Below are 14368 nucleotides of genomic sequence, written 5' to 3'. Positions count from 1 at the left end.
TTCTCTCTATAATCACAGGAGTGGCTCATGGCAGGCACAGGAACAGCTCGTGGCTCGTTCATGCAGAGAACATCTAATCTTTACTAACCTTGTCTCTTTCCTTTCTACGTAGACCCTTAGAACATGCCTCACTTTTCCCCATCATCCTGTAGATTTAGATAGTAGATATAGGACACATATATACTCTGTACTTTCCTCAATAAAGTGGAACTCTCTTGATTCACTACCTTGGGGTCAATGTCTCTTGACTTCCCCGGATTGATCTGGCTACAGAGGACGGAGGGCAGAGGGGAACTTAGAGGAGATCGAACCTGAAGGACTGGTCACTTTGGACCAGATTCTAACAGTTTCTTCCTCGTGCTCTAGTGAGCTTTTCTTTGCCACTGTCACCTTTGGCTTGCTTACTAGGGGCTTGGACTCAGACATTTGTAAAGCGGCTTTGTGACAACATCTGTTGTAAAAAGTGCTTTATAAATAAATTTCATTAATTCATTCAACTTACTGGAGGGTGTGTGTGATGTGTGATCAGTTAATCACAAAGCAACACTTGGACCATCCTGCAGCTGACATGCTAATAAATACAAACGAGTAACACACAGTATTTACTGCTTCCTGGTGGTTTTGTTTTTTTTCCCTCTAATCTACTGAGTAACTTGATTCCCTTTTATGATCCATGCATGCATGGATATTCTCAGTACTTTAATGTGGAAACTAGTTAGCCCTATTTAAGTTATACACACGTACACACAGGTACACACAATGTGGTTAGCACTGAGCATAGCAAAAAAACATTTGTTGACTAATTTACAAAAGAATAACCTACTTATAGCAAGATTAGCAAGCCAAAAGAAATATATCTGTAACATTAAAGATCATTCACATTTTCAGACACCACAACCAACCATTTTTGCAGGAAAAAGAAGTTATTCTCTCAAGAGTAATGCTGGAGTGTTTTTATACATGATACTGACACGGGCAGATGTAACCCTCCCAAAAGTTGTTTTATTTATACAGGACTTATTTGTTTGTAGGTGTGAACTGTATTGCAGTGCATATGCAGTTTGTTATGAGGAAAAAGATCTATATTGGGTAATCACGTTAAACAGCACTTTAAACATCTTGTAGGAGGATTGTTGGGTCCTTTAACAATTTTTTAGCAGGTGTTAGATATGCGTGCATCTGTATGTGTGCTCTGGTTTGTTTGTGTCTTTATTACAGGTTCGTGCCAGGTCTTGTGAGGGAGTTCCCTTCCACACTGGAGCCCAGTCCCATCATGCTTGGACCACTAACCTGCCGGCTCACCAGAGAAAAGGAGGAAGAGGAAGAGGAAGAGAGGCTGGCTGTGTCGAGAAGGAGTCTCGTGTGGTAGTGTTTGCAGAGCGCACTTTTGTAACTCAGTGTATGACCTTGTTCTGCCCCTGGATCTCAAGTTAAATGTCCTCTCTCAGTGACATGCTCTGGATCTCGAGTTAAATGTGCTCTCTCTGTGAGATGCTCTGGATCTCAAGTTAAATGTCCTCTCCCGGTGAGATGCTCTGGATCTCGAGTTAAATGTGCTCTCTCCGTGAGATGCTCTGGCTCTTGAGTTAAATGTCCTCTCCCGGTGAGATGCTCTGGATCTCCCCCATACTGATTTCGTCTGTTGTCTTTCCACTCACTAATCGCTTGCCTTCATCACATCATGTTTTAGTTTCTCCTGTGTGTGTTATGGATTCACATGCATAGACTGAGTTGTAACACATACATTTTAATCACGTTTTAAAATTGACATAATTTCACAATAACAAACACAAGCATTATTTTTTTATTCATTTATTTCCACGCATTTTAGTAATTTTATAGGAGGGTTACTTGTCATGTATTTTATCCTATACATAGCTGAAACTGGATGCACTCACATTCACGAAAACACATATTAAACAGTCTAAAATGAAACCGCCTAAATTATTCACTAAGTTGAGAGTTTACCAACGCCTAGCCGAGATGGTTGGTGCTCCGTTGGGTTGTGAGAAGTTTACCAACGCCTAGCCGAGATAGCTAGACAGAAGTATTAATGTCTTTATACTAGAGAAGTTAGCATTTGTGAGTCTATTTTCTGCTCACTTGCTAGTTTAGTGAATGTTAAGAGGCTCGGTCCAACTATCCTGCTCACTTGCTCGTTTCGTTTGTGTCATTAAGCCCGCTTCAGCGTCATGCACCCGTCAGTCGCGCCCACACGCCCGTGCGCCAGTGTCGGTCCCCGTGCGCGTCGCTGCTCTGGTGTTGCGGTCTGCGTGGCTGATTAGAGCGCACTTGTGTCGGGCATCATTATGTTCTGCTGGGGAGACACTTCTAAGGGCCAGCTGGGGGTGCTTGGCGCCGCTGGACGCGTGAGTGCGCCGACGTTCGTCCACTTGTTCCCCGAGCCCGTTGTGAGCGTGGCGTGTGGAGAGCACCACACGTTATTCCTCGCGCTAAGCGGTCGTGTGATGTCCTGCGGGCGAAACTCCAAGGGACAACTCGGAAGAGCGAAAAGTAAAGACACTAAATTCCCAGGTAACGCACTTGGTCTTTGCAATAACGTTTGTAAAGTTTGTAATGAATTGTATATCAGTGTCTGTGTTATATTGCGCCACAGTAGCCCGTGTGTCACGGCACAGCAATATTCCCCGAAAACGTTAGGTTTCGCTTTCTTTTCTCCGGTTCTGGGGCGGGCAGGGCTACGTGTTAATGAATGTTTGCTATTTCTTGTTGGCCTATTCTTAGAAATATGCTTTGTTAATGTTTTTTATTCATCAGTAAATATAATTCTTAGGTCTGTTGTTTGTATAGTCACGAATCCATCCTATAACATCAAAAACAATAATAATAGATGTAATATATTCTTTTTTCTATTTTTTATATACAAAAATGTTTTTAAAAGTTAGCCTTATGTTATGTTTTATATTCCAGTATTTATTTATTTTTGTTGCTGTTAGCAGTTGACAAAGAGGCAAGTTGTCTCTCTCTGTGTGTGTTTGTCTGTAGTTATCGAAGGTCTGGGAGGGGTGGAAGCAGTGGCTTGTGGTCAGGAACACAGCCTGGCTCTGTGTGAGTCTGGACAGGTGTTCTCCTGGGGTGGTGGAGAGGAAGGTCAGCTGGGGGTCATCAGCTCTGTGGCAAAATGTACCAAACCAGAGTAAGACATGCAATAAACACGCAAGACAGAAGCTATTTTACAGATCGATCCTCTTTATGGTTAAACCGACATGTCAGGCATCCGTTCACTTGCTAAAGCTTAACATCTGAAGATATCGAAACCTTAAGCATCCTTTGAGACTAAAGTTTCACTATTCATTTCTTAGAGCTAATGCATACACAATTTCTTCCCAGACTGATTCAGATACCATCGCCCTTACCAATACCTGTTGTGCAGGTTGCTTGTGGTCACTTTCATTCCTTGGCTCTAACAAAAGGTGAGTACAGGTGAAGATACAGGTAACCAATAGCAGTCATAAGAGTCAGGTACAGGTAACCAATAGCAGTCATAAGAGTCAGGTACAGGTAACCAATAGCAGTCATAAGAGTCAGGTACAGGTAACCAATAGCAGTCATAAGAGTACAGGTACAGGTAACCAATAGCAGTCATAAGAGTCAGGTACAGGTAACCAATAGCAGTCATAAGAGTACAGGCACAGGTAACCAATAGCAGTCATAAGAGTCAGGTACAGGTGACCAATAGCAGTCATAAGAGTCAGGTACAGGTAACCAATAGCAGTCATAAGAGTACAGGTACAGGTAACCAATAGCAGTCATAAGAGTCAGGTACAGGTAACCAATAGCAGTCATAAGAGTCAGGTACAGGTAACCAATAGCAGTCATGAGTCAGGTACAGGTAACCAATAGCAGTCATAAGAGTCAGGTACAGGTAACCAATAGCAGTCATAAGAGTCAGGTACAGGTGACCAATAGCAGTCATAAGAGTCAGGTACAGGTAATTACAATCATAAGAGCATATGAATTTGAATTTGGCACTTGTCTCTCTTCTAACCAATTCTTTTTTTTTTTTTTACAAATTATTGGCTTACTATTATCAGCTACAGGAAGGGCAGAAAAATAACCAGTTATGATTCTGTGAGGAGTGAAAGACATAGGCGCGCACAAACATTTATCGGTTATCAGAGACAGTTATCCAGGTGGGATGGCTGGAGCCTGGTATGATCCTCAGAGCACTTCTCTGAGTGTTTACGCAGTTTGTAGATAGTCAGGCAAACTCAGCAACTCTGGGGGCCGCGGTTACTGAAAAACAAAATGTACAATTTGAGTTACTAAGTCATTAAAGTTGTGTACCAATTACTGTTAAAATTCTTATTTCTTACATTTCAGAGACAACGTAGTATATAACACAGTACAATTCCAGGTGTTGAATAAACCCTTGTTGTGTTTTTTTGTGTGTCCAGATGAGCCTAAGTTATCATTGTAGGTGTCGGGTCAGTACTTGGGATGTTGCTTTGTTGAATAAACAATACTGATAAAGCCAGAGTCACCTAACTCAAAAAACCCTCCAAAATTGTCTTAAAGGAGGAGAGGTGTTTGCTTGGGGCCAGAATAAATATGGCCAGCTGGGGCTGGGAAAAGCAATCACCATGCAGGCCACCCCCGCTCTGGTGCGGGCGCTCACAGGGGTCCCAGTCACTCGGGTTGCGGCTGGTGGGGCGCACACGCTGGCCCTTGCTCTCCCAGCTCGGGTCTTCTGCTGTGGGGCAAACAGCGCTGGACAACTGGGTTTGAAAAGGACTGATGAAAAAGGTACCGTGCGATTTGCTGGATTTGGGACGAACGCAACATTTTAAGTCCATTGTGAATGTGCCTTTGATATGGTTGTACTTAAAGTGACAGCTTGACTAAGAAAAGCTCCAGATGACACCGTGTCAGTTGACTGAGTGTTTTTGGTGGTCCGAGGTCGACCAGAGGAGGATGTGCCCCCCCTTTGAGTCTTGGTTCCTCTCCAGGTTTCTTCCTCGTGCTCTAGGGAGTTTTTCCTCGCCACTGTCACCCATGGCTTGCTCACTGGGGGCTTGGACCTGGACATTTGTAAAGCTGCTTTGTGAAACCATCTGTTGTAAAAAGTCAATTAGTGTCTTTAGCCAGCTTTTGTTTTGGCATTCTAATGTTGTGTTTTATGCAATAGGCCGCTTCTCAGTGTGCGCTGTTCCAGCTTTGAGGAACATGGCAATCACCTCCATCAGCTGTGGGGCAGAGCACACCGCTGTCCTCACCAAGGTACACCAAAAGAGACAAGGACAGAGAGCAAAGCTTTACTGAAATTGTCCTTTGATTCTCTTTTCTCACTCATAATATTTGCTACACTAACATGTACGCAACTAATTTTTTTGTGTATGTGTGCTCTTGATATGCCTGTGTAGTCCACATATCAGCCATCATATCATGCATATCCTGAAAGCTGGTTATTGTTTTTAGGCTGGAGAAGTCTACACATTTGGAGATGGAGCACATGGCCAACTTGGCCACAACTCCACTGATAAAGAGCTTCTGCCCAGGAAAGTTAAGGGCATTGATGCTCCAGCTAAAGAAGTAACCTGTGGCAGGTAAGACCAATAAACAGAGGACATATATTTAGTCTCTTTCACATCAGTGTTTCATATGTTGGAGAATAAGTAAGGAAGCAGTAAAGAATTTATTAAAGATTATATAGCTTTGTTGATGGGGTGGTCCTATGCTCAAATGTCATTATTATACTAATATATAATATATATTGACCTGCACTGCAAAGTCTCTTTGCTCATTTTTGCTTGACTGTACAGCACTATCTGACAAACCTGACTAACTGATTCTTTTTCAATCCATGACACCAGCCATCACACTCTGGTTCTAACAGCATCTGGTATCCTCCTGGCATTTGGGCGTGGAGTCAAAGGTCAGATGGAGAACGGTTGCACAGAGGATGGCCTGCAGCCTATAAAACTGGAAGGATCCTGGAACAAGCTGGCGGCTGCCAAGCATGCAGGTGCAGATGATTCTCCTCTAGAACATGTACGGGATTAAAGCTACTGCATGAACTGTTCCAGCGCTTCCTTACTGCTACCAGACTTGGCATCAAAAAGAGTAACTCCAAACAGCCCTTCATCTAAATCTTTGTCCAAGCCTGTCCATCCTAAGACATGCATGTTCACAGCGGTTAGCCTACTCTTTTTTGTTGTGTTCACATGCAAAATATCTGACCGGTGGAGAGGACTTCTTCCTTGTAAAGAAGATTCCTGACTGGTTAATAGTTGGACCATATTATGTTTATTAGCTGGTGATTACAGCTAAATTAGCTAGACTGCTCAGAATCTAAAGGCACTTTAAGTTACTTACTTCAATAATCAATATATTGTCATCATTAAATATACTTTGATTTACGTAGAAATAAAAATATCCTCTGGATGGAGCTCCAACTTCCTGTTCTTCCCCCCTCCCAAGGTAAACATTGTCTGTACTCTTTGTCTCATAGTACTTTTTTGGACAACTGAAACTGATCCAAGAAAAGACAAATTCTGGGTTCTGAGCTACTTAAACAAACAAAAAAAAACAACAGGCAGTCAAGCTGAATTTAAACTTTGAGTGGTGTATTTATTATTTAGTTATTAGTGTCCTGGAGCAATTTAGATTAAGATTGTTATAGCTTTACTTGCTGATGAGTGTTCAATATATAATGGGTTAACACGATCATTCTTAAATAACTGCAAACATGATTTAATATTAATAAAAAAAAAATTATTGTTTATATCTGTTTAGACCTCTGTTCTTGGAGAGTCAATTGGAAAACTAGACCAAGCCCAAGTGCAAACATGGCTTTCATTGTCAGAGAAAGACTTTAACCTAGAAGAAGCTAAAAGGTATGAAGAATCTGTCTTGGGTTCAGCCTTCAATTATACTAATGCATCCAACATACCAAATCTGAATGAATCTTGACGTATGCCTTTTCATTCTATATTTATGCCACAGGGAGATTTGCCTGAATTTTTCAACAAGTTCAAACCTCGTCGCCTGTTTCATGAAGGACTGGTAAATCTATTCATATTTGTACATAATACCAAGATCAGTTTATTTCACTGTATCTGAGGTATTTTGACTGTATATTTTTCCATAGTGGGGCAAGCAGTGGACGCGTGCCAGGCATGATTCAGGTTGATTTGAATGCTGCCAGCCAGACCTTTGACAAGCTCCTGATAGTTCCTTGGATCAAGAAAGCAGCTGAGTTTTAAAGCCTGAGCTTTTATATAAAACTGCACATCAACATGTCAAGTCATGTATTTGAAGAGGGTAGTGACAGTTATTGTACAAGGGTAGCTATTGGTTTGTGGTCATTGTGCCAAAAACATTAATGCACAAAGACCTTTATGAGATGGTAGAGGTAATTAAGATTGTCTCAGTTGTATTATGGTCTTATTCTTATAGCCATCTACAGATGAGTCTAATTTTTGTGTTTATTCTTTCATTACTAGATGAACATTATTCCACTTGTGCACAACCTTTTATATGCTGCACCGTTTATGAGGTGTCCAGAGGTCTTCTTGCTGCTGCCCACCTGCCCTATTCTTCATGAAGACCACAATGCCATCAATCTGGTGCTGCCATTAGCTGTAGCCATCACAAACCTCAATGAGTCTGCCACGAAAACCTTACGTAAGATCAAGAGGCTGTTTCTCACAGACAGACTACCTAAAATCACTTCTTACACCCAATGGGCATTTCCGTATCGGTCTCCGATCTTTCCCCTGTGTCGCGCAGAGGAACACTGGTGTTCCATGGAAGCCCCTATGATGACCAAGCACATCTGTATGTGGAAGCAGGCGCTTGCCTTTCTCCTGAAGTCCATGGTGTGGTTAAACTACACCCCTGGGGTGAATGCTGTGTTGGAAGTTCTCAAGTGCCTTTATAAGGTCAGTATGAAGCTCTGGTCAGTGTTCCTAAAATACACAGACAGCCATACAACAGTACAGCATGTTGGAATCCACTCATTGGATATGCTAGTGCTTGCAAACAGGCATTTTCATGCTATCTTGTTGTTTTTAAGCATTGCAACCAAAAGCTTCCTGTTGGGGGATCCCAAATAGGATAGTTGGAGGCTGATTCTACACGTGCATCAGTTAGTATTTGGCTTTGATTATACCATGAGAGCTTCCAGGGATACGAGTGATTAATTTTATTTAAAAATATTTTATTTTGCTTTACTAAGACTTCGTGAATGACCGATCTAAAAGGTAGTGCTTCCAATTAACATTTATCTGGTATATGTAGTACTAGACAGTTAATGAAAACCAAACTGACTTCAGAAACCTTTGACAGCGTGATGAGGCGAGTGGAAAAGGGCAGGGTGTACATGCAAAAACAAACCCACCAAGGCACATGGAGAGAGGGAAGAGGGAGAGTCTGTTACCAGATTTAACTGAATACTACAACAACAGATGAATGCTGATCTGTGTGTTCATTTGTGTTAATGTTGATGTGTGTTCATTTCAAAGGCCAACAAAAAGGCCCAGCACCAGAGGAAGGTTGCATTCAGTGAGTTCTACATAGAAGAAATCGGCAACACCCCTCTGTTACTCCAAAAGGACGTTACTCTCTGGCGACAGATTAACTGGGGTCTGGTGCAGGTGAAATAGCAAAGAGCTCAGAGGGACGAACACGTAATATTTGAATGGAGACTCAAGTAGATTTAGTGCTTATTATGACTTACTTATTTTTATATTTACCAATTTCTTATGCCTGAAAAGGAAGTGGAAGGAACGTGTGTCCTTTTTTGCCGGTACCCATTCCTACTGGACTTGCAGAGCAAAATCAACGTTTTCAACTATGTTGCTGACATAACAAAGGTATTCTTCTAATTACACAACAAAAATAACAAGGTCTTGTATGAAGTACGTTTATTTAGTCAAAAACAAATCATCCTGACTTTAGATATATTTCAGATATATCATATTAAGATGACCTATTTTCTACAGTTTATTTTCAGTCACAGAAAAATAGACACAGAAAAATACACAGAAAAGACACAGAAAAATAGCTTAATTAAAATAGCTTAATTAAATGATCTTAATTAAATGAATGTTTCAGGTGATGCATCAGGTGATCCATGAGAGTGTGAGGGATGGGGGGTTTCCCCAGTACACGCTTACCGGCGAAACCCCCACACCCGTCCTCCAGCTGAAGCTGAGACGCACAGCGCTACTGGAGGACACGTTCAGGCAGCTGTCCTCCACGGACCATTACAACTTCAGGAAAGAGCTGTTGGTGAGGGGGGGCACTCGCTTGTAGGCGGTTAAAGCAGCACTCCCTCCAAAATGTTATCACTGTCGAAAGTGGGAATGAGTTTGCGTTACTGCTTGTTCCTTCACACAGGGCAATGAACTGCTCATGGAGTTGCTTTGTGAGGTCTGTCCAATCACCACCTCTCTCTACTCTCAGGTGCAGTTTGCAGAGGATTCCAAACTTACAGATGTCAACAAAAGAGATTTCTTCCTCCATGCCTTTACTGAGCTTGTAGACCCCGATTCTAGGATGTTCATCTACAACGACACCCAAACACTGGTCTGGTTTCCTGCCAAGGTAGAAAGTACATCATAAAGCCACATCCTCAATCTGTTCTGTATTCTCAGTGATCCCTTTAGAAAACTGTGTGCTGTTTGATTCTTTCAGCCAAACATTGAGTCAAAGAGGTACTTCTTGCTTGGGATCCTGTGTGGCATGGCCCTTTACAACGGAACCATAGTGCACATGCCTTTTCCACTGGCTATGTTTAAGAAGCTGGTGAACGCGAAAGCCAATCTGGAGGATTTGATGGAGTTCAGTCCCGTACTGGGCGAGTAAGGCTCAAATTTTACCAGGTTCACAAGTGGCTGAAATAAACGTGATTACCTAATTATCGATTTCATTTTTGAATCATTTGTGGAGTATTTGATGTGTGAGGGTAGTTGGGTTTGAACTGTTCAGACATGTATAAATGGGTTAGGACATTAGAGGACTGAGACTATAGAGGACTGAACAATCTGTGGCTAGATTGTAGTTTTTCCCCTGCTGTTACTTCCTTCTTTGTAGTATGTGAACAAATCCTTTGCGATTGATTTTGTTTGCCAGGAGATTGCGAGACCTTCTGCATGACTACACCAATGATGACGCTGAGAAAATGGAGCTCACTTTCCATGTATGAGACCACCCAATCAAGTTACACAAAGCATCTGGCTAAACAAGCAATATTTGCTCACTTCACCCTGTGTCTTGTATCTAGTAATGCATGATAATCTTAAGGTATTTCTTCACCCAATCCCCAGGTGAGCTGGGATGGAGCTGATGTGGAGTTGGTTCCTCAGGGAAAAGAAAAACTGGTGACCAGTGCTAACAAGTACGTTTTCTCCAAAGCTGCCGCCAGTGTATACCACTGTTAGGAGTATTTCACAAATATACAAAATTGTGAAATCTGCCCTTGGAGTATATGACTAGATTCAGATATCAAATATTTGTCTGTAAAGCATGCTTGAGTTTAAGAAAGGCACTGTATAAATGTACCTAATAATAATAATAATAATAATATTACTCAATACCTGTCAGTTAGGGTAATACTATACCTGAGTAGTGGCTTATTGTTCCTGATCAGCTTCCTGTCGCCTGATCTACAAACTCTGTTTGCACAATATTAATGTATTTAATGTATGTAGTGTAGGGCAGTGGTAGCTCAGTGGTTAAGGTACTTGACTTGTAACTGTAACTGTAACTGTAAGTTGCTTTGGATAAAAGTGTCAGCTAAATGCCATTATTGTACTGGCTAAAGTATTGGCTACATTCTCCTTTATTCCAACCTGACTTATTCCAACAGAAAGGAGTTTGTGAACGCCTACGTGGATTACATCCTGAACAAGTCCGTGGAGAAGGTGTTTGAGGAGTTCCAGAGGGGCTTCTACAAAGTGTGTGACCGGGACGTGGTGGGGTTCTTCCAGCCCGAGGAGCTGAGAGGAGTGTTGGTGGGGTCAGAGGACTACGACTGGGACACGTTCAAGAAGGTGGGAAGTACTCGCATGGACTTATGTGACTTTGTCATAATATAGTGGGAGAGTCACATGTTGGGTGTGTTGAATGTTCAACTACTGTATTGTGGAATTTAGAACACAGTTTATTCTGGAATGTTCCACGAGAAACACCCGACCATCGTCACTTTCTGGGAGGTGTTTGAAGAGCTGACAGACAAACAAAAGAAAGCCTTCCTCTGTGAGTGTTTCATGTTTGTTCTCACATTTTGGTTGCTTAGTGTGATTCCATAAGTAGGCCGTGCTCTGAAAAATCAGTACTATTGCAATCATATTAAAAGGAAAATTCACCCTATTTCAGATTAAATGTTTTCTAAGTATTTATTGGACAATTTCAAGGCCCCTCAATTTTTACATGAATCGCTTAAATACATTCATAAAGATAATTCTAATAAAACTGTTGCTTAATGAAAAAGTGTGAAAATAAACTCTTACGTTTGCTCTCAGTAGAAAATTCCCTAACCATCAAAGATGAACCCCAAGTTGCTCAGGGCCAGATGAGTAACAGAGTAAAGAACACAAACGTTCTCATCAAGTTCTCTGATGCAAACTCCTGTTTTACAAACCAAACAATAAAAGCCCAGAACTATGAACCGTGAAGAAGAGAATGGACTGAATCAAAAGAACATGCTGATTACTTGACTGACTTATTTTCTTAAATATGTTTAGAGTAAATTAACACTAACCCATCAGTTAGCACATGCAGAGAGAAAAAAATCATCCAGCTGTTGTTGATGATGAAAAAACAAAAATAAATCTCGAAACTTCATATATTGATACAAAAACAATATGTGAACACATCTAACAGTTATAAAATGTGATTTGGAGTGAAGTATTTAGAGTACTGAGCAAAAAATGAGTCGCCTCCCTGTGCGGGCCTATCTGTAGTGCAGGCACAGTGCTCACGTTTACATTCAACAGTCAACCCTGAGACATGTTAACTGAATTCTCCTTATTCTGTATGCTACTGCCATTTGAAGCCAACACTGGCAGTTCTTCTGTCCCTATCTCCGTTTTGTTCAGTGTTCTTGACGGGCTGCGATCGCGTACCCATCCAAGGAATGGTGCACGTGAGGATGACTGTGTCTCCCTTACTCAACTCCACCCAGGACCACCTTCCGGAGTCACTCACCTGCCACTCCATTCTGATGCTCCCTCCGTATGAGACCAGGTTGCAGCAGGAGACCAAGCTTGCCATGGCGCTAAACCACAACAGAGGCTTTTGGAAAGAATAGATGGTTGTTGGTGAACTGAGCTGTGAAGGGTTCAGTCGGTTAAGGCATTTTTACAGCAGATGCGGTAACCAGGTCACGGGCAACATGCTCCTGTGTTAATCAGTATAACCTTTAACACCACTCGCGTGGCACAGCAGCGGCAATGGTTGAATGTTTGTGGCAAGAGAAAAAAGCATGCTTTGGATATATTTTCTGTACTTTCTACCTAGAAGCAGAGATGGGTAGAGAACTCTAGTAAAAGCAGTTAATTTAAAATAATAATTACTAAAGCAGAAGTAAAAGTAGTTATTTTCATTATTATTTAAGCAACTTAAGTAATAGTAATATGTTAAAAAGGCTAGTTAAGTAGCGAGTTACTTCATTAGAACTTATTTAATAACACAAGGCAACAATGTGTGTGTGTCCCACAAACTAAAAAAGTCTTCATAGTTCTTTTACGCTAAATTCAAGTCTGTTTTAAAGTTTTAAAGATGTTTCTTTCAGTCATGGTTTTTAAGTGAATTTTACATCAAGTATATGTTACTTATTCATATATAAGTGTTATTACAATTAAAACATGTACAATCTTGAACATCCCTCTAAGTGGCCTGTAAAAGCTTTCCAACAGATGGGCTCCACTTTCTTTGGTACCAATTTTCCATAACAATATATTAGTATAATCGGTTGTAAATTATTTGTCCTGTCTTACAGATGTCTGCTAAATGCCATACATGTAGATGCAAATATAAAGGAACTAAATAAATATATGGTTAATAGGGAAATTCTGAAAACACGTTTGTATTCAGCATGCTTAAAGAATACTTAATAAATAGCTGTTTTTCTTTGACCTACTTAGTTTGTGTGTTATGTTTAACCTACATGAGGTTTTGTATATCAGTATATAAAATCAATTATAAACATTAATTTTTATGTCCATGAAACCTTCATATAATCTTCAAAATATGCCTCAGTATGGCGTGTGCATTTCATGCACACCATGAGTTCACTTCAGCTGCTGCATTTATTTTTCATCTGAAAATGTAGAAGTTATTTTAAAATGTAACGGAAGGAATGTTGATGAATATAACGGAGTAAAATGTACTCGAGCATAAAGTACCCTTTTTAAAACAACTGGTAACGGTGAGCGGTAAGGAAGCGTTAAATCCAGAGTCGTAGCCGTCATAACGGTCCAGGGTCATAGAGCCAATACGGAGATTACAGGGATACATGATGAACAAACACACGAAGGCAAACGGGGAGTAGGCTAGAACAGAGGTAAGGAAAAACACAACGGCTAGAATCAAACACACATCCGCACAACCATCCACACAGTGGGCAGCCCGGACACAGTGCGCACCACAGGGTTTAAATACCTGAACTAACCAGGTAGAAACGAGGAGCAGGTGTGCAAAACCAAACGAGGGGCGGAGAAAACGAAACTAAGGCATGAACTAAAATACACAAGACAGGGAAATCATGGAACACGTTGGGAGGGACTAACCGGGACACAACTGTTAAAAGTACAATTTATTCAAAACATTACTTAAGAAAATGCAATGGAATAAACGTAGCGCGTGACTACCAACCCCTACCTATTCTCCATAGATCATGCAGCCTAGTCCAAGCATCTAAACCAACAGCTAGCATTGCCTAGATTTTACTTAATACAAATCTCGACGAAAGCCTAGAGTTATTTGATTTTTTTCGAAAGAAAATGATGACAAAACGCCTCTGCACAGCAGCTGTTTTAGATCAAAACGTCGTCGTGACCGAGCCGTTAACAGAGATGTTATGGTCCTACAGCCTGTGCTTTGAGATGTAGGCTGCACGTGCGCTTGTGTGTTGCTCTAAAGCACTCAACATTTCAGCTTGTACCAGACTTTGGTTATTATGTAGCCTAAGTTTATTACTGATGTATTTCATTATTTTACGTTTTTAATATGTATGTCTTTCTCTTTCCCCTTTATTGTTTTGCATTGTTATTGTTTTTTTTAAATTTTCTTAAAAGACATGTTTAGAGGAACTTAACACTGTGTCTGCCAACTGTTGTGTTTCATTGGTTTAGGTTGTTTATATCAAGTCTTTCTCTTTTCTTCTCGTCTAACCTCAGAT

General features: G+C 41.0%; 1 protein-coding gene across 1 annotated transcript; it reads left to right on the top strand.

Annotated features, from left to right (window-relative positions):
- The first annotated feature begins 1810 nt into the window (after positions 1-1810).
- LOC113588328 (probable E3 ubiquitin-protein ligase HERC6) lies at positions 1811-13107 on the top strand. The gene is made up of 23 exons (XM_027027457.2): positions 1811-2535; positions 3007-3157; positions 3352-3434; positions 4540-4767; positions 5150-5241; positions 5440-5567; positions 5835-5986; positions 6386-6441; positions 6757-6857; positions 6967-7026; positions 7112-7214; positions 7467-7647; positions 7753-7904; positions 8487-8618; positions 8739-8837; positions 9079-9255; positions 9430-9570; positions 9661-9827; positions 10099-10165; positions 10293-10363; positions 10835-11018; positions 11121-11223; positions 12066-13107. The coding sequence occupies exons 1-23, from the start codon at positions 2310-2312 to the stop codon at positions 12275-12277; spliced, it is 3066 nt and encodes a 1021-aa protein (XP_026883258.2). The 5' UTR covers positions 1811-2309; the 3' UTR covers positions 12278-13107.
- Positions 13108-14368: the final 1261 nt, after the last annotated feature.

The sequence above is a fragment of the Electrophorus electricus genome, chromosome 11, assembly GCF_013358815.1.
Source record: "Electrophorus electricus isolate fEleEle1 chromosome 11, fEleEle1.pri, whole genome shotgun sequence".
In the NCBI taxonomy this organism is placed as follows: domain Eukaryota; kingdom Metazoa; phylum Chordata; class Actinopteri; order Gymnotiformes; family Gymnotidae; genus Electrophorus; species Electrophorus electricus.
Note: the sequence above shows the minus strand (reverse complement) of the source record. Positions and strands in the feature narration are given on the sequence as shown.